This window comes from Mustelus asterias, chromosome 12 (assembly GCF_964213995.1).
Source record: "Mustelus asterias chromosome 12, sMusAst1.hap1.1, whole genome shotgun sequence".
In the NCBI taxonomy this organism is placed as follows: Eukaryota; Metazoa; Chordata; class Chondrichthyes; order Carcharhiniformes; family Triakidae; genus Mustelus; species Mustelus asterias.
Genome location: NC_135812.1, coordinates 48,135,581 through 48,160,221, shown reverse-complemented (window position 1 = coordinate 48,160,221; position 24,641 = coordinate 48,135,581). Strand labels below are relative to the sequence as shown.

General features: G+C 45.2%; 1 protein-coding gene and 1 non-coding gene across 2 annotated transcripts in view; both read right to left on the bottom strand.

The window, feature by feature from the left end:
• mybbp1a (MYB binding protein (P160) 1a) overlaps positions 1 to 24,641 on the bottom strand; it is a 124,999-nt gene that overhangs the window by 26,506 nt on the left and 73,852 nt on the right. The window contains exons 10-21 of the mRNA XM_078226028.1: positions 24,175 to 24,285; positions 22,826 to 22,951; positions 22,390 to 22,596; positions 17,129 to 17,237; positions 15,260 to 15,356; positions 12,994 to 13,145; positions 11,626 to 11,724; positions 10,508 to 10,669; positions 9,519 to 9,686; positions 5,439 to 5,596; positions 4,509 to 4,643; positions 3,684 to 3,798 (exon numbers count right to left, since the gene is read on the bottom strand). Coding sequence (XP_078082154.1) covers positions 3,684 to 3,798; positions 4,509 to 4,643; positions 5,439 to 5,596; positions 9,519 to 9,686; positions 10,508 to 10,669; positions 11,626 to 11,724; positions 12,994 to 13,145; positions 15,260 to 15,356; positions 17,129 to 17,237; positions 22,390 to 22,596; positions 22,826 to 22,951; positions 24,175 to 24,285 — 1,639 coding nt within the window. The remainder of the gene's footprint in view (positions 1 to 3,683; positions 3,799 to 4,508; positions 4,644 to 5,438; positions 5,597 to 9,518; positions 9,687 to 10,507; positions 10,670 to 11,625; positions 11,725 to 12,993; positions 13,146 to 15,259; positions 15,357 to 17,128; positions 17,238 to 22,389; positions 22,597 to 22,825; positions 22,952 to 24,174; positions 24,286 to 24,641) is intronic.
• Positions 6,578 to 6,714, bottom strand: LOC144502161 (small nucleolar RNA SNORA50). The gene has a single exon (XR_013499297.1). It is a non-coding gene; the product is annotated as a small nucleolar RNA SNORA50 (small nucleolar RNA).

Genomic DNA, 24,641 nt, shown 5'->3' with positions numbered 1-24,641 from the left:
TGTTTGCTTATGCAGGAAAGATCAACTCAGCAGCACTTACACACCTCTCTCGTTAGTAACCGCTTTATTAAAGCCCGAAGCACCAACGGCAGAACAGTCATTTTAATGTGACTTAGTCTTTTGAACCTAATAAGTTGATCAAAACGTTTGGTTCCCTTCCATCTGCTACATGTCCCACTACTTCCGATATGCAGTATTGCTTGCCCCTCAGAAGAGATCTGAAGTGGCTGATTGCTGATCGCTTACGGAGGAAGGAACCTGCCGTTAATTTACTGCAGTCTGTGCGGTGAGGTTTGGACTCACTTCAATATCGCCACATTCATTCATTGGAAACCACCCCCCCACCCCAAGCTGGAAGAAGATGCGAGTCTCTGACATCACCCCAAGCTTGGATATGTAGAAACACAACTGTGCAGATGGAGACCATTCGGCCCATCGAACCTGCACCGACAACAATCCCACCCAGACCCTATCCCCATAACCCCACGTATTTACCCCACTAATCTCCCGACACTAAGGTGTGTGGATTTGTCTGTGGTGCTGAAAGGACTGTGTTGGATCTCACTGGACTTGCGGCGAGTATTTGTTTTACATAATAGCTTTTTAAAACTCGGAATCTTGCGTTGAAGCAGAGTCTGTGCAAGAAATGTGTTGCTGCCTGCTGATTCCAGCTCAGTGCTGAGGTTCCTTCAATTCTGCAGAACTCAGAATCCCTACAGTGCAGAAAGAGCCCATCGAGTCTGCACCAACTCTCCAAAAGAGCATCCCACAATCACCCTCCCCTCCGCCCTAGCCCCATAACCCCATGTATTTACCCCACTAATCTCCCTAAAACTACACATTTTGGATACTAAGGGGCAATTTAGAATGGCCAATCCACCTAACCTGCACATCTTTGAAGTATGGAAGGAAACCGGAGCACCCGGAAGAAACCCACTCAGACACGGGGAGAATGCAAACTCTACACAGACAGTCACCCGAAGCTAGAATTGAACCTTGATCCCTGGCATTGAGAGGCAGCAGTGCTAACCACTGTGCCACCATGTCCATACATTGAAACACACACAGAAAATAGAAGCAGGAAGAGGCCATTTAGCCCGCTCCGCCATTCCTTTTGATCATGGCTGATCATCAGATTCAATACCCTGATCCCACCTGCTCCCCATATCCCTTGATCCCGCTGGCCCCAAGAGCTAGATTTTTTTTCTTCTTGAAATCACAATGTTTTGGCGTCAACTACATTCTGTGGTAGTGAATTGCACAATTCACCACTCTCTAGGTGAAGAAATTTCTCCTCATCTCAGTTCTAAAAGGTGCACCCTCTCTCCTCAAACTATGACTCCCCCACCATTGGGAACATTTTTTCTGGATCTACCCTACCTAATTCTGTTTGAATTTTATAAATTTCTATGTGACCCCCCTCTCACTCTTCAGAACCTCAATGAATATAATCCTAACCGACTTAGTCTCTCCTCATACGACTTTCCTGCCATCCCAGGAATCAGCCTTGTAAACCTTCACTACACTCCCTCTATAAAACAAGAACATCCTTCCTCAGATAACACCATGAAAACTGCACACAATACTCTAGGTGTGGCCTCACCAACACCCTGTACAATTGCAGTAAAACATTCCTATTCCTATACTCAAATCCTCTCGCTATGAAGGTCAACATACCATTTGCCATCTTTACTGCCCACTGTACCTGCACACTTACTTTCAGTGACTGATGCACAAGGGCACCAAGGTCTCGCTGAGCATCCACCTCTCTCAATTACACCCATTCTCTGACTTCCTACTATTGCTAGCAAAGTGGATAACCTCACATTTATTCACATTATCCTGCACCTGCAATGCATATGCCCACACACTCAGCCTGTCCAAATCACATTGAAGTATCTCTGCATCCTCACAGCTCACCTTCCCACTCAACTTTGTATCATCTGCAAATTTGGAAATAATACCTTAAACTTTCTCATCCAAATCACTAATATATAATGTGAACAGTTGATGTCCTAGCACAGATCCCTGTGGAATCCCACTAGTCAGACTGCCAATCAGAAAAAGGATCCATTTATTCCAATTCTTTGCTTCCTGTCTATGAACCAGTTTTCTATCTATCTCAAGACACTACCCACAATCCCATGCACTTTAACTTTACAGAGTAATCTGCTATGTGAGACCTTGACAAAAGCCTTCTGAAAGTCTAAATAAACCACATTTACCGGTTTTCCCTGGTCAACTCTACTAGTTACATCCTCAAAGAATTCCAGTATTTGTCAAGCATAATTTCCCTTTTGTAAACCCATGCCAAATTTTGTCCGATTATAGCACAGCAAAGCAGTGGTATGAAATCCCTGATAATGGACTCTAGCAACTTCCCTAATACCGACGTTAGGCGCACTAGTCTCCAGTTCCCTGTTTTCTTTCCACCTGCCTTTTTGAATAACGGGCTTACATTAGCCTGCTATTCTATTCAAGTCAAGATGGACAAGTTAGTCATCGAATGGCTGTTCAGGAAGAAAAAAAATTAAACAGTCAGTGCATAATCAGCCCCCAAATTAAATGCATAACAATCGTTGGCAACAACAAAAAAAGCAGACAGCATGACTAAATCAGCCTGCTGTCAGACACCACCCAGCCTGACACAGGACTGAGAGAGATCTCCCACCGTCCGTGTAGCCCCAGCCTGTCCAAAAAGAACAACACAGCATTTCAACACTTGAAAACCATACAGCTGACATCTGTACAGGCAGGCAGCTGCGGTATGAAAATTACAGGTTACATTAAGCTTCTGTTTTGATATTATGGTGAAAATTATAAGCTTGATATATTTACAGTAAAGGATGAGAATGAGAATTGAAAACTGAACTACAACAGTGAGAGATTGTGGCACTAACAGTCAGCAGTTCTTTAAGGAGCACTGCGAGTAGTCCAAGAATGCACCCCCAGCAGGGATGAGCAGAGCAAACAACATGGCAAAGCCCTGGGCTTGCACAAGGAAACGAGAAATTTGGAAAATAGCGAGTAGGGAGGATGGAAGAAACGCAGAGTGAGTAGACTGGAGAAGGGGAACTAAGAGAGCAAATAGTTTGGCCATAGACTAACATCCTTGTGAGATTTAACCACGAGAGCCATCAGTGTTTCACATTCTGGACAATCAATTGCTGAAAGAGAGGAGGGTAAGACTGCATGGGGAACAGAGAGGGGGGACATGGAAAAAGAAAAAAAAAAATGGATACCTGGATATTATCCACATTTATCAGCCCTGGATTGCTACACTGGAGAGATGACGAGGCGCACACACTCGCACTCATTAGGTTCCATGAGAATTGTCCTTGAGCTGAGGCACATTTTGGAAACAGAGCAAAGGGCTTTCCCCTTTCACTTATGCCATACCTGGTCATGCTAATTTGGGGCACAGAAGAGGAAACATTTTCTTTCTACAAGACTTGACATTCCTCACCTTAAGAGTTATTTTTTCGAAATTGGAACAACAGGTTTATTTTTTCTGTGCAAATCAATTTTGTTTTAAATGATTGACAGAGTTAGAATCCTGAGTGGGTTGTTACTGTTTGTGCCGAGCGTCATGGCACTCGCTCACTGAAGTCATCATCACAATGTCACAGGTCGCTAACCTGGTCCTCCACCTCACTCACTATTGCCCAGCCTGATCCACATACCTGCCCACTTTCAGTTTGTGAATTTGGTTCCTGCTCTCCCTCCTCTTTGGTTGCACTGGTTGATGCAGGTTCAGTCGGACTTCCTTTCAGAACTCTGAAGAGAAAAAGCGTTCCACTGCCAAACACAGATAACAAGATGATTAGGAACAAGCCCGGCACATGAAACTGCCTCATTTCAACTTTCTCATCATCAACGAACAAATCAAGAAACAAAATGTCACTGCCCACCCCAGAAACCAAATACAGAAAAACCCAGCTCATGGCTTTTAGGACGTTCAGCCAACCACCAAGCTTTGGGGAGGTGGTGGCAGCATCTGCTTTGGGGCAGCACGGTGGCACAGTGGTTCGCACTGCTGCCTCAACGCCAGGATCCCGGGTTCAATTCCGGCCTTGGGTCACGGCCTGTGTGGAGTTTGCACATTCTCCCCATGTCTGCGTGGGTTTCCTGCGGGTGCTCCGGCTTCCTCACACACTCCAAAGATGTGCGCGTTATGTGCATTGGCCATGCTAAATTGCCCCTTAGTGTCAGGGGGATTGGCAGGGTAAATACGTGGGGTTATGGGAATAGGGCCTGGGTGGGATTGTGGTCGGTACAGACTCGATGGGCCGAATGTACAATCAGTACAATCCCTTCTGTACTGCAGGGATTCTATTGTATGAATATTTGGGATAGAAACAGAACATGGTGGGAAAACTCAGCATCTGTGGAGAAACAGATATGACGCTTAGAGTCCTTCTTCAGAGGTCCGAAGAGCTCCCCCCTCCACTCCATATCCTACTCTGAAAGTCCTGACGTGAGCAGATCACCCCCCCGACATGTTGTACCTGAAACAGTAAAGCGACACCGAAGAGTCTGGCTGCTTGCAGGCTTGACTTAGCAATCGCTCCATCAACTGGTGCAGGTCCTCCTTCATCTCAGAAATGTTTTGGCAGTAATGCTTAGCTTTGCATAGCTGATTCCTGCAAGAGAACAGATCCTTCATTCGTAGGGGGAAGGAATTGTGGCAGCTGGCAGGGAGGGAAGAAGTGGAGTCAAATGAAATTACGGATAATAGGAATTTGCAACGACAATACCTACCTGACTGTGAAGGTATAGGTGAATGCAAGAGGCAGACGTACTCATCAAACCCCCAGTCTCAAACAAGTATGCAGTGCTCTGCTGGTATTAGAGACTCCAGCAGAGAAGACGCTCGATAGTGTGGACCAGGCTCAATGAGCTGAACGGTGTATATGTGATTCTAACAATAAGGAGCACCACTGATTTACAGCACCATCAACCCCTGACCAGGCTTCCTACACTGGTTTAATAAGCCTCAAGTTTGTTAACTGTGATAAACCCACTTTGCCACATGGGAGCAGGTCACCAGTACCTACAACCCTCGACAAACAGAAGCCAAGTCATTGCCTAAGCGCACCCAAGACCACTTTTGGCAGTAGTTGAGGTATTTTTGAGCAGTGGATCTTTGCCCTCCACACTCCTACCCGATTCATGGCTAATTCCTCATCAGCCACATGGGCTAAACAACAGATCCAACAAATTTAGGATTAAATGCCAGGTTGGTGTCAGAGAACCGAGCGTAGCTACTGGCCCCTATTCAGTTCCATCTTAAATTGCCAGCATGGGAACAGCATTCAATCACAATTCCTTTCTCGCCTTCTGTTAGATCATATCACTAGAGGAACATAATTGCTACAACAGCGTAGAGAAAGAAAGAGTTATCTTATCAAACTCATCAGGATAAGGTAAGTACTGACTTGAAGATGTCTGCAGTCTTGCGGAGGAAGTCTTGTGCCTGCAAGTCCGAAGGAGAGCTCGGGGTTCTTTCAATGATTGCGATCAAGGGCTCGATAATGTCAAAGATGAGCGGACTTTCAGGCTGCTTCGCAAGAAACACTTCGACGAGGTCCAGGACCTGAAGGAAACCAGAAAAAGAGTCGGTGAGAACACAGACAGAACCCCAAGACGACAAGCCTGGAAACTCACAGGGACAAGAATGCAGTCCTGTCACAATAAAAAGTATCATTCAAACGCACAAACTGTCTCAACAGGAAAAGGATAGAAGAGAAATGGGAAAAGGATAGAAGAGAAATGGGAAAAGGACTTCAGCTCACCCTGTTGAGTGAGCTCTTTGTCTTGGGATTGGGATAGGGATACCCTATGTCAGTGTTATTCATAAACTGTGTGATGCACCTCAATCTCTGGCAAACGCAAAGCCCACCATCAAATTCTCAACATGCTAGAGTGATGGGACTGCACTACCAGCACCCCAGAGGGCTTGTTTCCAAGGGAGGGACAGTAGAGAGACTCTAGGATCAGTGACCCACAGTTGTGCTGCCCTGACAGAGCCTTTCCTGTTGCATTTGGATACTGTGGTAGCCAAACAGGAGGAAGGGGAAAAACAGCAGTGACTGCCACATATAGTGGCACCCCAGAGCCATGAACAAAGATCTGGAAACACATGAAGCAGCAGCCAAGATGAAAAGTAAAAAAAAAAGGTTTCTAGGGCAAATTCACTGAACCCACAACAGGGGAGCTTTAAGTTGAGGTCTGGGTTAATTAAGAATCATGGGGAACATAGATAGGGTGAATAGGGTGTCCGCTGTAGTAGAGGGGTCAATAACCAGGGGGTATAGATTTAAGATGAGGGGCAGGAGATTTAGAGGGGATCTGAGGAAAACCCTTTTCACCCAAAGGGTGGTGGGAATCTAGGACACTCTGCCTGTGGGTGGTAGACAGGAACCCTCACAAAATTTAAGAAGCATTTAGATGAGCAGAGAAACATCATAGCGTACATGCTGATAAACTATACTGTATCAGAATTCTATCATGCAGGTTTTTTTTGAATGATGGCTGCTTTTCTGGATAATTAACTCACCTGAAAATTTAGACAACCGTATGTGACTTGCTGTTAAAAGAGCTGCTCAGTTTGGAATGCTGAGCAGCCCCAGTTATAACAAGCATTTGTTTTGGCACTATTGCTTGGCCTGTGAAGTTACGGATCAGAACCACACAGGTTCAAAGATAGTGCATCACCAAGACATTTGAGAATGGCTGTCAGTTGTAGGCAGGGGGAGGGGAGGGGAGGGGAGGTGGTGGTGGACACACATCAAATGGGGACTGCACGGTGACAGTGATTAGCACTGCTGTCTCTCAGCACCAAGGACCCGGGTTCGATTCCCGGCTTGGGCCACTGTCTGCGCAGAGTCTGCACGTTCTCCCCGTGTCTGCGTGGGTTTCCTCTGGGTGCTCTGGTTTCCTCCCACAGTCCAAAGATGTGCGGGTTAGGTTGATTGGCCAGGTTAAAAATTGCCCCTTAGAGTCCTGAGATGCGTAGGTTAGTGGGATTAGCGGGTAAATATGTGGGGGTAGGGCCTGGGTGGGATTGTGGTCGGTGCAGACTCGATGGGCCGAATGGCCTCCTTCTGCACTGTAGGGTTTCTATGATTTCTATGCTGGTTAGGTGCATTGGCCATTCCAAATTCTCCCTCAATGTACCCGAACAGGCATCGGAGTGTGGCGACTAGGGGATTTTCACAGTAACTTCATTGCAGTGTTAATGTAAGCCTACTTGTGATACTAATAAATAAACTAAACTAACTCAGTGATTATGTTCATGAAGTGTGGCAAAACAGGGTTTAATACAACAGCACCACCAGTTGGCAGGAGGACACGCTGCACCTCTCGAGCATTACCAAGTTGGTTCAGCACAAAGAAAATACATAGGTTGAAGATAGTTATTCTGAACAGAAATCACAATATCAGGTTAGATGTTTCAGGATCATAAACTCAAAACAAAGTATTTCAGTAAACAAGTGGGTATTTGCTTTGTTTTCAAACATTGGTTAAACATGGTACTGCTCACAAGGAAGCCACACCCGTGATATAGTTGTTAATCTGGCCTGTCCCTTCCAAGGCTCACAAAGCTTCCTGCAAGGATTCCAGGTAACTAGACCAAGGAAGTTACAAACAGCTACAAGGAGCAGTAAATTGTCTGAAAATTCCAGGCTGCAGGTCAAAGCAATCCAGGACAAATTAAAATTAACCAATTTCCAGAGAAAATTCTACACGTGTGGGTCTACAAAGTTCAATTTCGCTTTATCCCCAAACTTAATGTGAAGAACCAGACGGGGACTGGGAAGAGCAAGCTGTTGTGATTTGGAATGCACTAGTTAAAAGAGAAGTTGAAGCAGGTTCAAGAGGACCTTTCAAGAAGGAATTGGATAAATCCTTAAAAAGAAGTCATTTGCAGGACTTTGGGAGGAGAGTGGGGCTAATTAAAAAGTTCTTTCAAAGATTCAGAACAGGCATTATCCTGCCAGGGACCCGGGTTCAATTCCCGGCTTGGTTCGCTGTCTGTGTGGAGTTTGCACGTTCTCCCCGTGTCTGCGTGGGTTTCCTCCGGGTGCTCCGGTTTCCTCCCATAGTCTAAAGATGTGCTGGTTAGTTGGATTGGCCATGCTAAATTAACCCAAAGTTTCAGGGGGACTAGCTAGGGTAAATGCATGGGGTTATGGGTATAGGACCTGGGTGGGATTGTGATTGGTGCAGACTCAATGGGCCGAATGGCCTCTTTCTGCACTAGAACAAAGAACAATACAGCACAGGAACAGGCCCTTCGGCCCTCGAAGCCCGCGCCACTCCCTGGTCCAAACTAGACCATTCTTTTGTATCCTTCCATTCCCACTCCGTTCATATGGCTGTCTAGATAAGTCTTAAACGTTCCCAGTGTGTCCGCCTCCACCACCTTGCCCGGCAGCGCATTCCAGGCCCCCACCACCCTCTGTGTAAAATACATCCTTCTGATATCCGTGTTAAACTCCCCCCCGCCCCCCACCTTGAACCTATGACCCTCGTGAACGTCACCACCGACCTGAGAAAAAGCTTCCCACCGTTCACCCTATTTATGCCTTTCATAATTTTATACACCTCTATTAGGTCACCCCTCATCCTCCGTCTTACCAGTGAGAACAACCCCAGTTTACCCAATCTCTCCTCATAACTAAGCCCTTCCATACCAGGCAACATCCTGGTAAACCTCCTCTGAACTCTCTCTAAAGCCTCCACGTCCTTCCAGTAGTGTGGCGACCAGAACTGGGCGCAGTATTCCAAATGCAGCCGAACCAACGTTCTATACAACTGCAACATCAGACCCCAACTTTTATACTCTATGCCCCATCCTATAAAGGCAAGCATGCCATATGCCTTATTCACTACCTTCTCCACCTATGATGTCACCTTCAAGGATCTGTGGACTTGCACACCCAGGTCCCTCTGCGTATCTACACCCTTTATGGTTCTGCCATTTATCGTATAGCTCCCCCCTACGTTAGTTCTACCAAAATGCATCACTTCACATTTATCTGGATTGAACTCCATCTGCTATTTCTTTGCCCAAATTTCCAGCCTATCTATATCCTTCTGTAGCCTCTGACAATGTTCCTCACTATCTGCAAGTCCAGCCATTTTCGTGTCGTCCGCAAACTTACTGATCACCCCAGTTACACCTTCTTCCAGATCGTTTATATAAATCACGAACAGCAGAGGTCCCAATACAGAGCCCTGCAGAACACTAGTCACAGGCATCCAGCCGGAAAAAGACCCTTCCACTACCACTTCTGTGACCAAGCCAGTTCTCCACCCAACTAGCCACCTCCCCCTTTATCCCATGAGATCCACTGTAGGGTTCTACGATGCTATGTAATGTTTTCAGCCCCATAGGAATCCAAGAAAATGAGAAAATCCTGAAAATGGCATTTTGATTCTTAAAAGTCCCGCTTCTCTTCAGAATTTAATCCAAAGCAGGTTCCAGCTGCCCTCGGCAAGGGCCCACACACCTTCATTTGAAAATCTGTCCGCAGGCTCTTCTCTTTCCTTAGCTTTGCTGCCTGATCTTTCTTGGCTTGGAGACGCTTCTTGTGCTCCGCAAAGAGGGAGGAGATGTTCTTGTCCAACGCCATCATCGTCTCATCATCCACCTCATCACTGCTCTCCCCTTCCTGGGACTGCGGAGGAATACAGAGGCACATGCAATGACCAAAGCTGCAGCATCAAATGTCTAAAGCTTCTTCTGGGGCAGATTTAGCAATTAAGACGCCAACTATTTTTGATCCAACTCACACTGAAACCATCCCCACTACTTTAAATCAGACGTTGTGCTAGCATTCAGCTAAAAGTAGAAAAGACACTTGGTACTACCACTATATACAGCTTTGGTGTTAGCTTAACTCAGTGGAAGCACTCACGCCTGAGTCACAAGGCCCTGAGCTCAAGCTCCACTCTAGGATTGGAGAACATAATTCAGGCTGACACATCACAGTTGCAATGGAGTGCTGCAATGTTAGAGGTGCTGACTTTAAGATGTAACATTAACTGAGGCTTCATTTGGCTCTAAAGTGGTAACAAAACATCCCATGGCACTATTTGTACAAGAGTAGGACAGCTTGCCCTAGTGATCTGACAAGCATTTACTTCTCAACCAATATCACATTGCTATTTGTGATACCCTGTTGTGCACCAATTGTTACAAAATAATAATGACTACACTTCAACAATATGTCATTGGCTGTAAAGCACATTGGCACATCATGAAGAATTGAAAGGTGCTATATAAATGCAACTTGTATATTTTCCCCAAATACTTCCAGTTAACGATTACTGGGGTGAAGTATGGATTTGTACAGTTTTATGTTTTTAATTTCCATTTCTAAAACATGAAGCACTTGCTCTGTATTAGTAGAGGTCAGAATGATCCTCAGTGTGCCTACATTGAAATCTACCCAAAACCTGATCTGTGATTCACCCTCTCGTCAAGATCAAGACTTACTGCCGCACGTCCTGCCTGTAGAACCTTCATCAGTTCCATTCGGAAGTTATCATCTACAGCTTCCACTTCACTACCACTTTCATCTTCATTGTCCTCTTCATCACTGGCATCATCCTCCTCCTCCTCCTCCTCATCCTCATCACTGTCATTATCCATCTCCATCTAGGAAAAGTAATAGATACACAGTGAGTCGTAAACATGGACATCAGGCACACATACATTTGGCCAGATGCATCATGTGGCTAAATATGGCTACATGATGCATTTTGGGTCAGCATTTCTACCTCCTTTAATAATGCAATACTACATTTTGCAAAACATTTCACCTCTCCCAGGAAACTACACGGTGGATAGGAGATTTCATATCCTAATACACAGGGCATCGTGACTAAACAAACAGGAGGATTAGACGACAAGCTTTTTTTCCTGTCCCCATCTAAGCTATAGAAGACAGTTCCAGTCCTGTACTGCGTTAACCGCACCACAAATAAAGGTGCAGCAAAGTAAGTGATGATGCTAGTGGTGCAGGAAGAGCCGGTGGAATTAAATTTCCTCCAAGGTTCCCACTACTAGGGACGATTTGGTGTGAATGCCAACATAGGACAGTATTGGGTTTAGGTGCACAGTTGAATAGTTTGCTGACATCAGAGTACTTGGCTGAAATATCTGAAAGTCACAATCACCATGGGTTTGAGAGCGAGGGGAAGAAAGCAAAAAGAATAATTGTAACAATTTACAATGGTAAACTCGTGGCAGCATTAAATCTGGGAATCAGAACAAGCAAGGTTTAAAAGCTAGTGAGTTGTTCTGTTTCTGCTCAAGTCATTCTCTGAAGGGAGAGCTCACACAGACAGTAATGGTCGCAGCCACTGCCTCACGAAGACCCATACATCATCAGGAAATGTTAGAACTCACTGCTGTGCATTCACTGGCTGCCCATCTGCAGCAGATGATTCTCAGCAAGGACAGTGAGCAGCAGTGAAAAGGGTCAACGTGGCATTGAGATTAAAAACTTAAAAACAAGAGTCAACAAACAAAAATGATTCAGAAGTATGCAGTCCAGATTACCGTACTAAAAACACTGAGCAATACTACAGACAGAGATATAAAGGTTTAACCTCCTCTCCAGGTGGCTGTTTGACTTTGTCCATTCCTTCCAGCTCTTCAGTCACTATCACTGCGCTCTCATCATCACTTTCAGACTCTGTTTTGAAGACCTGGTCAAGAGAAGACAACTTTAGAGCCAAATTCCAGAGATCTAGTTAACGAGGCCGCACCGACACCACTCAATCCCACACACAATCACCCCATACTGAAAGCTGATTCACATCATTGCAGCGTTAATGTAAGCCTACTTGTGACACAAATAAATAAACTTTTAAAAAATGTTGGTATTAACTTAGGCTGGGGAATGACAACAGAGTAATAAGTGCCATGACCAGGTGAGAAGGGGTGACCAGACATCTCTTCTACTCAACCACCTTGATGGTCACAACAAAGGTTTAAGTTTCTTTTTAACGAGGCTGTGCCTCTTCCAAATCAGAAAACATTTATCTATTTAAGCTGTGAGCAATAAAGAGCCAATCAAGCAAAGTTTTCCTGAGTCAAAGAGAGAGCAAATTTATTAGATACAAACAAGGAGCTGGAGTAGGCCATTCAGCCCCTCAAGCCTGCTCCACCATTTAATAAGATCATGGATGATCTAATGGTAACCTCAAATCTGCATCTTGCCTACCCCGATAACCTATAACCCCCTTGCTTACCAAAAATCTATCCATCCCTGCCTTGAAAATATTCAAAGAATCTGCTTCCACCACCTTTTCAGGAAGAGTGTTCAAGAGTTTTGCCTTATCTTGGTTTTAAATGGATGACCCCTTATTATTAAACACTACGTCCAAGGAAAATAATAAAAACGTGAGGTCAAGCATTCGGCCCTCATGCAGTCATTCAGACACACACACTAGTTGTTAGTGTCCACCAAAAAAAATAGAAGAATTTAGTTAAGTGTCTTTCGATTGTCCGTGAGGTATAGATTTTTTAAACACGGCGGCAGATTTAGATAAGCTGGTTTCTTGAATGTGGTCAGATATAGAAGGTGTTGTAATTATTAGGAGATCTCAATTTGTGATGGGTTTCAGATAATTGGCCTCTCGAACAGGGCAACACACTCCAAAAGAAAGAGGGAAAGAGTAGCCTTCAGCCAGTTTCCTCAGTTGGAGTCGATCTCGACACCACCTGTGCCCACTGAAATCTCTCTCAAGTGACTGAGCAGCCTCGCTTTGAAATATTTCACCCATTGTGTATTTTTAAGTGGTTTGGGCTGGGTCTGGCCATGACACCCACTGTTTCAATATCCAGTACATCACATTTTTAATGGCTCTTCTTGAGACAATTATGTCTCAATGGGTATCTGGATTATATGAAATGTTTCTCTCTTTGCACTCCCGAGGGGGTAATTGTGCCAACATGGACTTCACATTACTCACATCCAGGATGAGTTGCAGTGCTGCCTTAGTCACACGTGGACAAATCTGCACAAACACAGTTTTTGCGACTTGCCGCATCAAACGATTCGGTTGGGAGATTAAAGACAACAAGATTTCAACCATCACCTCCACCCACTCTGGTTCCTCCTCATCTGAAAGTAGAAGAGATAGCTTAAAAACATTGGACACCTGCTCTTATTTTATGTAGAAACTGGTACTTTGCTATTGGTCGTTACTGTTACACAGGAGATATTTGAAACTTGACAGAATTTTACAGCTCCATGAAGCCAAACCTGTTCTTAAAATGTGCTGCAGCACCACACTGTGGATCTGGGGCTGTCCCCTAAGAAGTCTCCCACCCCCTCTGCATTGTGCCCAGCCTGCAGTCTAGTTATCCTGATTGGTTAGGCTGCTCCAAAATTCCTGTTCCTCCTTAACCACAGCACCAGAAGCTGGACCCTCCAAAACCTCCTCATCCCAAGAACTGAAGTGACAAGATTAGGGAAGGAAGGAGGGCTGAAGTAATTGGATAAGATATTCAGTAAGGCATTAGCTCTGGCCACCATGCCTCAGTAAGATGTACTGGCCCTGGAAAGGGTGCAGTGCAGGTTCACCAGTTATACTGAGGCTAAAAGTGTAAAGTGATGAGGACAGGTTGCATCAGTCAGACTTGCATATTTTTAAGGTCAATAAAGGATTTGATTGGGAAGATGGAACTAATTTCCTTTGATGGGGAGAGTCCAGAAGGGGGCCAGGCCTTCAAATTAAAGATAGGCCACTCAGGGCTGATGACAGAAATATTTCTTCACACAAAGCATAGTGGGACACAGGAACGCTCTTCCCCTGAAAGCTGTTGAAGTCAGATGCCAATTGAAAATTTCAAAATAAAAATTGCCAAGATTTTTCTTGGGTAAAGATATTATGCGAAATAAAACCAAGGTGGGCAGAGTGAAAATCAGCCCGACTTCATTGAACTATAGAATCCCCACAGTGCAGAAGGAAGCTATTTGGCCCACTGACTCTCTGAAAGAGTATCTCACCTATGTCCCCCCATCTACTGTGTAACCCCACACATTTACCATGGCTAATCTCCCTGATCTATATACCTATACTAAGGGGCAATTGATCATGGCCAATCTACCTAAACTGTGGGAGGAAACCGGAGCACCCGAAGGAAACCCATGCAGACACAGGGAGAACATGCAAATTCCACACAGACAGTCACCCAAGGCTGGAATCAAATCCAGGTTCTTGGTGCTGTGAGGTAGCATTGCTAACAACTGTGCCACCATGCTGAGAATGCTCCGAAGAACATTCTTGTATGTTTCTAACTGAGGCAGGGAATATTTTAAAGAGATAACAGCTCCGCATTAAGTTTTTGCGTTCAGCTTCCTGCACAGTGCTCGACACCAAGGTAAAGAATTGAATATGGTTCAGGTGGTGTTACACAACAGTAGACTGGTGTTTAAAGATAGCTTTGTCACAGTGATTAAGATAATGTCAAAAAAAAAAATCACCTCAGCAATAAAAACTTACCGTTGAATAGCAATTGGTTTTAGTTACAAAGTCACAATTTTACAACAGCATTGTGCACAGCACTAATTCATCTGCCAACTAAAATCCCCTTAATTATATCCAATAGAATCTACAAAAAGCACGGTGGTGGTATCTAGTGATGGTTAGGGGTGAGCTCCTCGCTTTTTGGCCAAGATGAAGCAACAGATCAAGCCCAAGATCAGGAACATTGTCTGTCCTTGTCAGCTTGGATCTTGCTTGTCTCTTGTGGGGTCCATGAATTGGATTCAATTTGAAATTGATTGTTTTTTTGGAAGAAGCAAGAAGATGGATTATGGGCTCACCCAGGCTTTGTAGCTTTAAGAAGGGAATGAAAATGTTTTTCAAAAGGCACAGGAATGCTGTTCTGTCCTGGAATTACATAGAACCAACAACACTGAAAAAGGCATTCAGCCCAATTGCCAGTGCTTCTTACCCAATCCGTGCCTGTTCTCCACCCAATCCCTGCTCCTTCAATTTTGCCTCAAGGCCCCTTCTAAAAACACCAACACAATCTGTTTCAAACACTCCATGTGGCAGTGAGCTCCACATTCGCCCCACTTTTGTGTAAAGAAATTGCTAAGTGGTGGATTGTGCTTGTTTCTGTTGGGTTTCATTCCACTGTCAGTTGGGCCACATGCACACAGACAGTTGTAGAGGGCTATGGTAATAAAAACGCACAACAATGCACGATGAGATGAAATTTACTGACCTGTTACAGGTTTTGAATCGCTCTTCCTTTTCTTCAGTAGTGCTTTCTGCAGACACATGTGGAGGTCATTCAACAGCATCACAGTATCATTACTGTTCTAAATGGAGAGAAACCAGAAGAGATAAAAACAGCTCGAGACAGCAGGACTCTGCAGCAGCAATGGCAAGATGCCACTTTTACTCCCAACTCTCGAGATTTGTGTAGTTTTCTTAATGCTAGCCCTTTATGCAGGGACTGTTAAAGCAGCTTACACATCGTTAAATTCACCCAATAAAGAGCAAGTATTTAACAAGAGGATTAATGAGTAAAAGCACAAGAAAGCAGCAATTAGATCAGGAATTAGATCATTTTTCACCTTCGAGTGTTTTTTTTAAAACAGAGGGTGGTGGGTGCCTGAAACTCGCTGCCGAGGGAGGTAGTGGAAGCAGATACAATAGTCATTTTTAAAGGGGCATCTGGACAATTACACAAATAGGATGGGAATAGAGGAATATGATCCCCGGAAGGGTAGGGGGTTTTAGTTCAGTCAGGCAGCATGGTCAGTGTAGGCTTGGAGGAACGAAGGGCCTGTTCCTGTGCTGTAATTTTCTTTGTTCTTCACTGGTACCCCACTACCCATTAAACCGGGATTCGATCTGATTCCCTGTTGAACACTAACTGCAGCACACAATCCCTGCAGCAGGTGGCCAGCTGGGAATAGGGGCAAGCCACAAGATCCAGCCTGTGCAACTTGGCAGGGAGTGGAGAGGGGAAACAAGATAAAGACAAAATGCTGTGCACTGCAAAGAAAATAAAGGGATGGTGCCCTGAATCAGACAATATCCACATTCAGGTGAAAATCTACCAGCTGTGGTTCCTGGAATGTTGCTGGCAATTCGGGAAACACATGAATTATTTGGCTACAAAGTTGGCAGCTGTGGCATTTAAGCATCAAGGCAAGGATACATTATCAGGCTGTCTTAGAGTACAAATGCAAAATAATAAGGCCCTTCTATACACTGGAACAATAATGTACAGTCTACAAAGACCAGTCCCAGCCATTCATTCTCTCTATGCACGGTTTCACACAACTGCTAGCTTTTACTAGAAGATTGCCAAAATTGTGTTCTGTAAAGCAGACAAAACTGCACTCTCACCTCTGCCAATCTTTTGCGAGCACTCAGGGCAAGACAGGAGACACACTTGATTCTCAGGTTCTTATTTCTGGGACAAAAAGATCTGCTGTCCTTACACAATTTGGCCTGTAGATTCTTGCTCCAGATGCAGGTTCTCAACTTACCCTCTGAACTGGTCCGACTGTCACTCCAGCTCTGACGAAGGGTCACCCTGACTCAAAATGTTGGCTCTATTCTCTCTCCACAGATGCTGTCAGACCTGCTAAGATTTTCTAGCATTTTCTGTTTTAGTTTCAGCTGTCACTCAAGGTGGTAGCCTATCACCAGCACAGAGCAATTTTGAGAAGGGTAATAAATACTAGCTTTGTCAGCGGACCCCCCACATCTGGAGTACAAAGCATTCCATGAAGAATGGTCCTTCTAGGGTGGTACTAGGAAGGAGCCATGGTACAGCTCAGCAGACAATCAATGCTTTCAGAAGAGGAAGGAAGGTAAACAGAAGGCCATGCGTTCCATCACTTGCTGAATACTTCACGCAGGTGATGAACTGAACTGGCCAGAGTGAGGAATACTCCCAGACACCCCGTGTTGTGTTAAAAAAAAACAAATCCTCCTTTGATAAGATGCTTGCACTGAATAGTTTGACCACCTCATACACACCAGGTTGAGACTAAATGATTGAAATGTATATTATAACAAAGTAAACTATGAGGTGGGTGAGCCCCATTGCACTCATTGTGGGAGCTATAAGTACCTTGAAGAGACGAATGCCTACGAGCAGGATGAGTAACTGAAAAGCTGAGATCTCCAACTGCTGAGATTTCTTTGATTTTTTCCGTAGATCTTCAACAGACTTGAGCATTCTGTGGACGAACAAGTGACTCGTGAGCACAGACAGTAACGATTTCCAATTGACCTTCCAAAACAGTACATACAATGTGTGACAACTCAGTCAAGTCCCTCATAGGAACTGGAGAGGAGTGGAATGGAATTCCGACTCCACTGCCTCAGGTCACTGCCATAGTCCTTTCTCCGAGTATTTTCCATATCACTGCCATCGACTTCAATCAATGATTGAATATAGAACCCCAAGTGTGGAATTAAAAGTCTAATGATGACCATGGAACCATTGTTGATTATTGTAAAAACTCATCTGGTTCACTAATATTCTTTAGGGAAGGAAATCTGCCGTCCTTACCTGGCCTGGCCTACATGTGACTCCAGAGCCACAGCAATGTGGTTGACTCTTAAATGCCCTCTGAAATGGAGGGCAGTAGGGCTGGGCAATAAATGCTGGGCCCAGCTAGCAACACTCATCCTGTGAATGAATATGTTTTTAAATCAGCTTATTGGCTTTATCCCTGCTCCTTGACTTTCAAAAGGTAGAAGAGCATCTTATTAGATTGTGACAGGTTTGCACTCACAAAAGGATTAAACAGTAAAGTAAAACATGAGCAATATAGATTTTGCAAGTGATCAACTACCTCATGTAAGTAGAAAATTATGAAACTGATGTGCTAAACAATTTATTCATGTAATTTTCACTAGTAACCTTCATGGTTACTAGTGAAGGCTTCAGATAAACTCCAGACAGAGTCAAGCCTTTGATCTTCTGATAATGGACAAATTCACTCCAATCTTCATCACAAAGAACAGTACAGCACAGGAAACAGGCCCTCCAAGCCTGTGCCGCTCATTGGTCCAACTAGACCATTCGTTTGTATCCCTCCATTCCCAGACTGCTCATGTGACTATCCAGGTAAGTCTTAAACGATGCCAGCGTGTCTTCCTCCACCACCCTACTTGGCAGCGCATTCCAGGCCCCCACCACTCTCTGTGTAAAAAACGTCCCTCTGATATCTGAGTTATACCTCGCCCCTCTCACCTTGAGCCCATGACCCCTCGTGATCGTCACCTCCGACCTGGGAAAAAGCTTCCCACTGTTCACCCTATCTATACCCTTCATAATTTTGTACACCTCTATTAGGTCTCCCCTCATTCTCCGTCTTTCCAGGGAGAACAAGCCCAGTTTACCCAATCTCTCCTCATAGCTAAGACCCTCCATACCAAGCAACATCCTGGTAAACCTTCTCTGCACTCTCTCTAAAGCCTCCACGTCCTTCTGGTAGTGCAATGACCAGAACTGGACGCAGTACTCCAAATGTGGCCTAACCAGCGTTCTATACAGCTGCAACATCAGACTCCAGCTTTTATACTCTATACCCCGTCCTATAAAGGCAAGCATACCATATGCCTTCTTCACCACCTTCTCCACCTGTGCTGCCACCTTCACGGATTTGTGGACTTGCACACCTAGGTCCCTCTGTGTTTCTATACTCTTGATGGCTCTGCCATTTATTGTATAACTCCCCCCTACATTAGTTCTTCCAAAATGCATCACTTCGCATTTATCTGGATTAAATTCCATCTGCCATTTCTCCGCCCAATTTTCCAGCCTATCTATATTCTGCTGTATTGTCCGACAATGTTCATCGCTATCCGCAAGTCCAGCCATCTTCGTGTCATCCGCAAACTTGCTGATAACACCAGTTACACCTTCTTCCAAATCATTTACATATATCACAAATAGCAGAGGTCCCAGTACAGAGCCCTGCGGAACACCACTGGTCACAGACCTCCAGCCGGAAAAAGACCCTTCGACTGTTACCCTCTGTCTCCTGTGGCCAAGCCAGTTTTCTACCCATCTAGCCACCTCTCCTTGTATCCCATGAGCCTTAACCTTCTTAACCAACCTGCCATGAGGGACTTTGTCAAATGCCTTACTGAAATCCATATAGACATCCACGGCCCTTCCTTCGTCAACCGTTTTTGTCACTTCCTCAAAAAACTCCACCAAATTTGTAAGGCACGACCTCCCTCTTACAAAACCATGCTGTCTGTCACTAATGAGATTGTTCCGTTCTAAATGCGTATACATCCTGTCTCTAAGAATCCTCTCCAACAACTTCCCTACCACAGACGTCAAGCTCACTGGCCTATAATTTCCTGGGTTATCCCTGCTACCCTTCTTAAATAACGGTACCACATTCGCTATCCTCCAATCCTCAGGGACCTCACCTGTGTCCAATGAAGAGACAAAGATTTCCGTCCGAGGCCCAGCAATTACATCTCTTGTCTCCCTGAGCAGTCTAGGATAGATGCCATCAGGCCCTGGGGATTTGTCAGTTTTAATGTTACCTAAAAAACCTAACACTTCCTCCCTTGTAATGGAGATTCTCTCTAACGGGTCAACACCTCCCTCTGAGACACTCCCAGTCAACAAGTCCCTCTCTTTTGTGAATGCTGATGCAAAGTATTCATTTAGGATCTCCCCTATTCCCTTGGGTTCTAAGTGTAATTCCCCTCCTTTGTCCCCGAGAGGTCCGACTTTTTCCCTGACAACTCTTTTGTTCCTAACATATATGAATAAAATGCCTTAGGATTCTCCTTAATCCTGTCTGCCAAGAACATTTCGTGACCTCTTTTTGCCCTTCTAACTCCCCCATTGAGTTCTTTCCTACTCTCTCGATATTCCTCCAGAGCTCCATCTGTTTTCAGTTACCTGGACCTAACGTACGCCTCTCTTTTCTTTTTGATCAGATCCTCAATTTTCCTGGTTATCCACGGCTCTCGAATCCTACCTTTCTTATCCTTCCTTTTTACAGGCACATGCCTGTCCTGCAGTCCTATCAACTGTTCCTTAAAAGACTCCCACATGCCAGATGTGGACTTACCCCCGAACAGCCTCTCCCAATCAACGGCCACCAATTCCTGCCTAATCCGGCTATAGTTAGCCTTCCCCCAATTTAGCACCCTACCCTTAGGCCAACACTCGTCCTTGTCCATTACTAACCTAAAGTTAACAGAGTTGTGGTCACTATTTGCCACATGTTCCCCTATCGAAACTTTGACGACCTGACCGGGCTCATTTCCCAGAACTAGATCCAGTATAGCCCCCTCTCTAGTTGGGCTATCTACATACCGTTCCAAAGAACCTTCCAGTACGCATTTTACAAATTCCTCCCCGTCCAGACCCCCAGCCCTAAGCACTTTCCAGACTATACCAGGGAAATTGAAGTCTCCCACTACAACAACCCTATTTTTTTCTGCACATATCCAGAATCTCCTGACATATCCGTTCCTCCACTTTCCGTGGCCTGTAGTATACCTCCAGCATAGTGATTGTACCTTTCCTGTTTCTGAGCTCCACCCACAGCGACTCATTACATGACCCCTCTAAATTGTCCACCCTCTGCACCGCTGTAATATGCTCCCTAACTAATACCGCTACTCTCCCACCTTTTTTAGCCCCTCCTCTTTTTGGCCTAAAACACTTATACCCCGGAATATTCAGCTGCCAGTCCTGTCCTTCTTTCAACCATGTCTCCGTCACCGCAACCACATCCAAATTCCGCGTAAGCATTAAGGCCCTAAGTTCGTCTGTCTTACCCGTTATGCTGCTCACATTGAAGCAGATGCACTCCAGACCTCCAGGCCCACTCAGGTCATCCTGCTCCAGAATGCTCTTCTTCTTAGCTAGCCTTGCCCTGGCCCCCAGCTCGACCCCAGCCTCAGTACTTACTGACCTACTGTTTTGATCCCCACCCCCCTGCCACACTAGTTTAAACCCTGCCGAAACACTCTAGCAAAACTCCCAGCCAAAATATTCGTGCCCTTCCAGTTAAGTTGCAACACATCCTTTCCGTACAGGTGCCATCCTCTCTTGAAGACTTCCCGATGATCTATGAATTTGAAACCCTCCCTCTTGCACCAGTCCTTTAGCCACGTGTTCAATTGTTCAAATCACACTGGTAAAAGCCAGCTTCCCAATCCCTCTCTCTACCCCTATGTTTGTACTTATTATACTTCCCTTCTTTGTTCTGCCACTCTCTGACTGGGGAGCAATTAAGCCACCTCTATCAGATATTATCACATAATGCAGGTTGACACTCCAATACGGAGAGAGTGCTCCACTGCCCCAAGCATTGTCTTCCGGTCTGACCTTTCGGGGGGGTGGGCATAAAAAGGTCGAACAGCAGCAAAGCAGAACAGGGGAGCAAGCCCCAGTCTCGTGACAATGTATCCCTCAATCAATTTCACCAAAGACAGATTGACTAGTTATCCTCCGCACTGTTGTGATCTTGTGCTTAAATGGCTGCCACGTTTATCTACAGTTTCGGCTGGGCTAAGACTAGGAACGCAGCACATGAAGAACTGTCACTAATAAATAGGGAGGCGATGGCCGTGTGGTATTATCGCTAGACTATTCATTGAGAAACTCGGCTAATATTCTGGGGACCCGGGTTCGAATCCTGCCATGGCAGATGGTGGAATTTGTATTCAATAAAAAACATCTGGAATTAAGAAACTATTGAAGGCCACGAAACCACTGTCGATTGTCGGACAAAACCCCATCTAGTTCACTATTGTCCTTTAGGGAAGGAAATCTGCTGTCCTTGCCTGGTATGGTCTACATGTGACTCCAGGCCCACAGCAATGTGGCTGACTCTCAAATGCCCTCAGGCAACTAGGGATGGGCAATAAATGCTGGCCAGCCAGCGATGTACCACAAATGAGTTAAAAAAATGTTATTAATTCAGTAATAAACTGCACTGGACCATGCAGATATTGAATATTTTCTGTTGTACGCCATTATTTTCACAACCATCAAGGCTTCCCAAAGCGCTTTACAGTCAATTAAATATTTTTCCTCAAGTGTAGTCACTACTGCAATGTAGAAAGTATGGCAGCCAATTTTGCACACAGCAAGTTGCTACAAACAGCAATGAAATAAACGACCATATCGTTTGTTTTAACTGCGCAAGGTGAACGTCATCTGAATAAATAAATAATCCAGGCAGACTGCACATTAGTGGCAAAGTTTTGTTGCATTAAACGAAACATATCCAGTTGGACACTCGTACAGTATTCGGGAATAATTGCACTACAGGCTCACTGAGGGGCCCGGATAAATGGCTTCCCACAGTCCAACTTAATTAAGTTTGGGTTACATACCGGTCCCAGGCTTCTCTCTGCTGTTGCGTTATGGGTTTGACAAGTCTGACAGATTGCTTCTCTGACAGCAGGGCATTCGCATAACGAATCACACAGAAGATCCACAGATTTCCATCCGCCGTAATTCCTAACATCCGCTTCTCGCTCCTGCCCACGGATTCTGTGGAGTTGCCCAGCGGAGGCAGGGAATTCAGATGGTTCAACAGACTGGAGACGTCAAGAACAAGCACAAGTTAATACTAAAGAATATGCCACCACGGATATTACACAATGCGTCATCACTGACCATCAGCAATGGTAGCACGAGCTGGAAAGCAATCTCAGCCCACATTTTAACATTGTTTTAAAGTTGCAGGAAATGCAGCAGTGAAATAGGATCAGGCTGTTTTACCTCCCCATGATACACATTTAAAAAGGAAAAGCCCCCAAATCTTACCTAAAGAACGAATTTGCAACTACTTCATGTGTCTTTTCATCCAGGGGAATGGACAGTGTGGCCTCAGTCTCTGGGATGTTTGGTGTTTGATGTTCAGTTACAAAGAAGGCGTGGAAGAAAATAAACCTGGATTCAGAAAGGTTGGAAAGATATTAATTTCATTCTAAGTATTAGTACAGAGAGTGAGACAGGCGGAGGGCAAGTGTGTGTGAGAGTCAGTTCACGCAAACTAGAGTGTGCGCACAGGGGAATGGGAGAGAGAACAAAACGCACAAATAACAGAGTGGGAGAAAACGCAGACAAACAGAAAAACTCCAAATCCACTGGAGTTAACAGTGCTGGAGTAAACAGGCAGCAGTGTTGCTGCAGAGTACCTACACCTCAGATATGGAGGGAGGTAGTTCCTGTAAATCCCTCAGTCATTCACCAGCAATATCAATACCATCAGTGGAGGCAACTGCCTACAACTACTGGCAAATGAACAAATCAACGGTACGGCTCTTCCTCCTGCACCAATTCAGGCACTTTGTGGTCACAACAGTCCCATACATAGTTACCTCCACAGTGGCGCAGTGGTTAGCACTGTTGCCTCAGTGCCAGGGACCTGGGCTCGATTCCGGCCTTAGGTGATCTGTTTGGAGTTTGCCCATTCTCCCTAGGTCTGCGTGGGTTTCCTTCGGGTGCTCTGGTTTCCTCCCACAGTTCAAAGATGTGCGGATTAGGTTGATTAGCCATGCTAAGTTGCTCCGGGGAATAAAAGGGTATATATATGGGATTACAGGGATAGGGCGGGGTGGAACTGTCGTCGTGCAGGCCTGATGGGCTGAATGGCCTCCTACTGCACTGTAGGGATTCTATGATTTAAAGTTTTCTAAAGTTTATTTATTAGTGTCACAAGTAGGCTTACATTAACACTACAATGAAGTTACTGTGAAAATCCCCTAGTTGACACACTCCGGCGCTGAGGGTACACTGAGGGAGAATTTAACATGGCCATGCACCTAACCAGCATGTCTTTCGGACTCTGGGAGGAAACCAGAGCACCCGGAGGAAACCCACATAGACATGGGGAGAATGTGCAGACTCTGCACAGACAATGACCCAAGCCAGGAATTGAACCCGGGCCCGTGGGCCAGGATGCCTGCTGTGACTTGGTGAATACTTTCCAGCCCAGGAATAGAGTAGGTTCCACTCCATCAACTGGGAAGCAGCCTGGACATGCAGAAACTCAGTGAGGCCATCTCCCCTTCACTACATCTCCACATTCACAGGCGCAATGATCTCCCCCACACAGGTAGGGACTGGTGTGTTAAAATTTACGTGCACCCTCCTCAATATTCCCCACTGACCTGGCAATGTCCATGACCAAATCATCATCCTTCTTCACTTGATTATTGCCTACAATTGAGGAAAACCGTGCAACAATCCACGTTCTCAGCCTCTGCACCCTGTATTCAGTTCTGTAAAACATCAGAGACACAATCAACACAAACAGTCCCAGCACAACTTACCCACATGCTGGCATTCTGACCCTGCTTGCTATCTATGGGGTAGCAGGGATTTCAACCAAGACACACCATAAAGCTGACACTGAACATAAAGGGGTAGAACAAACTCATCGTGCCTACTACACCATCCATCAATTTTCCACCCATGCCCTTGGCTGAATCCCACATCCACCTCATCTATTTAATCTTTTACTCTGGTAGGTTCTAGCTGAACCCCAAACAGGTGAAATGAGACCAAACCAGATAGCTAATTTGCTGCAGTCCCCTTTGAGCAGCACAAGGCTAATTTCACCCCATTTACTCGAAAG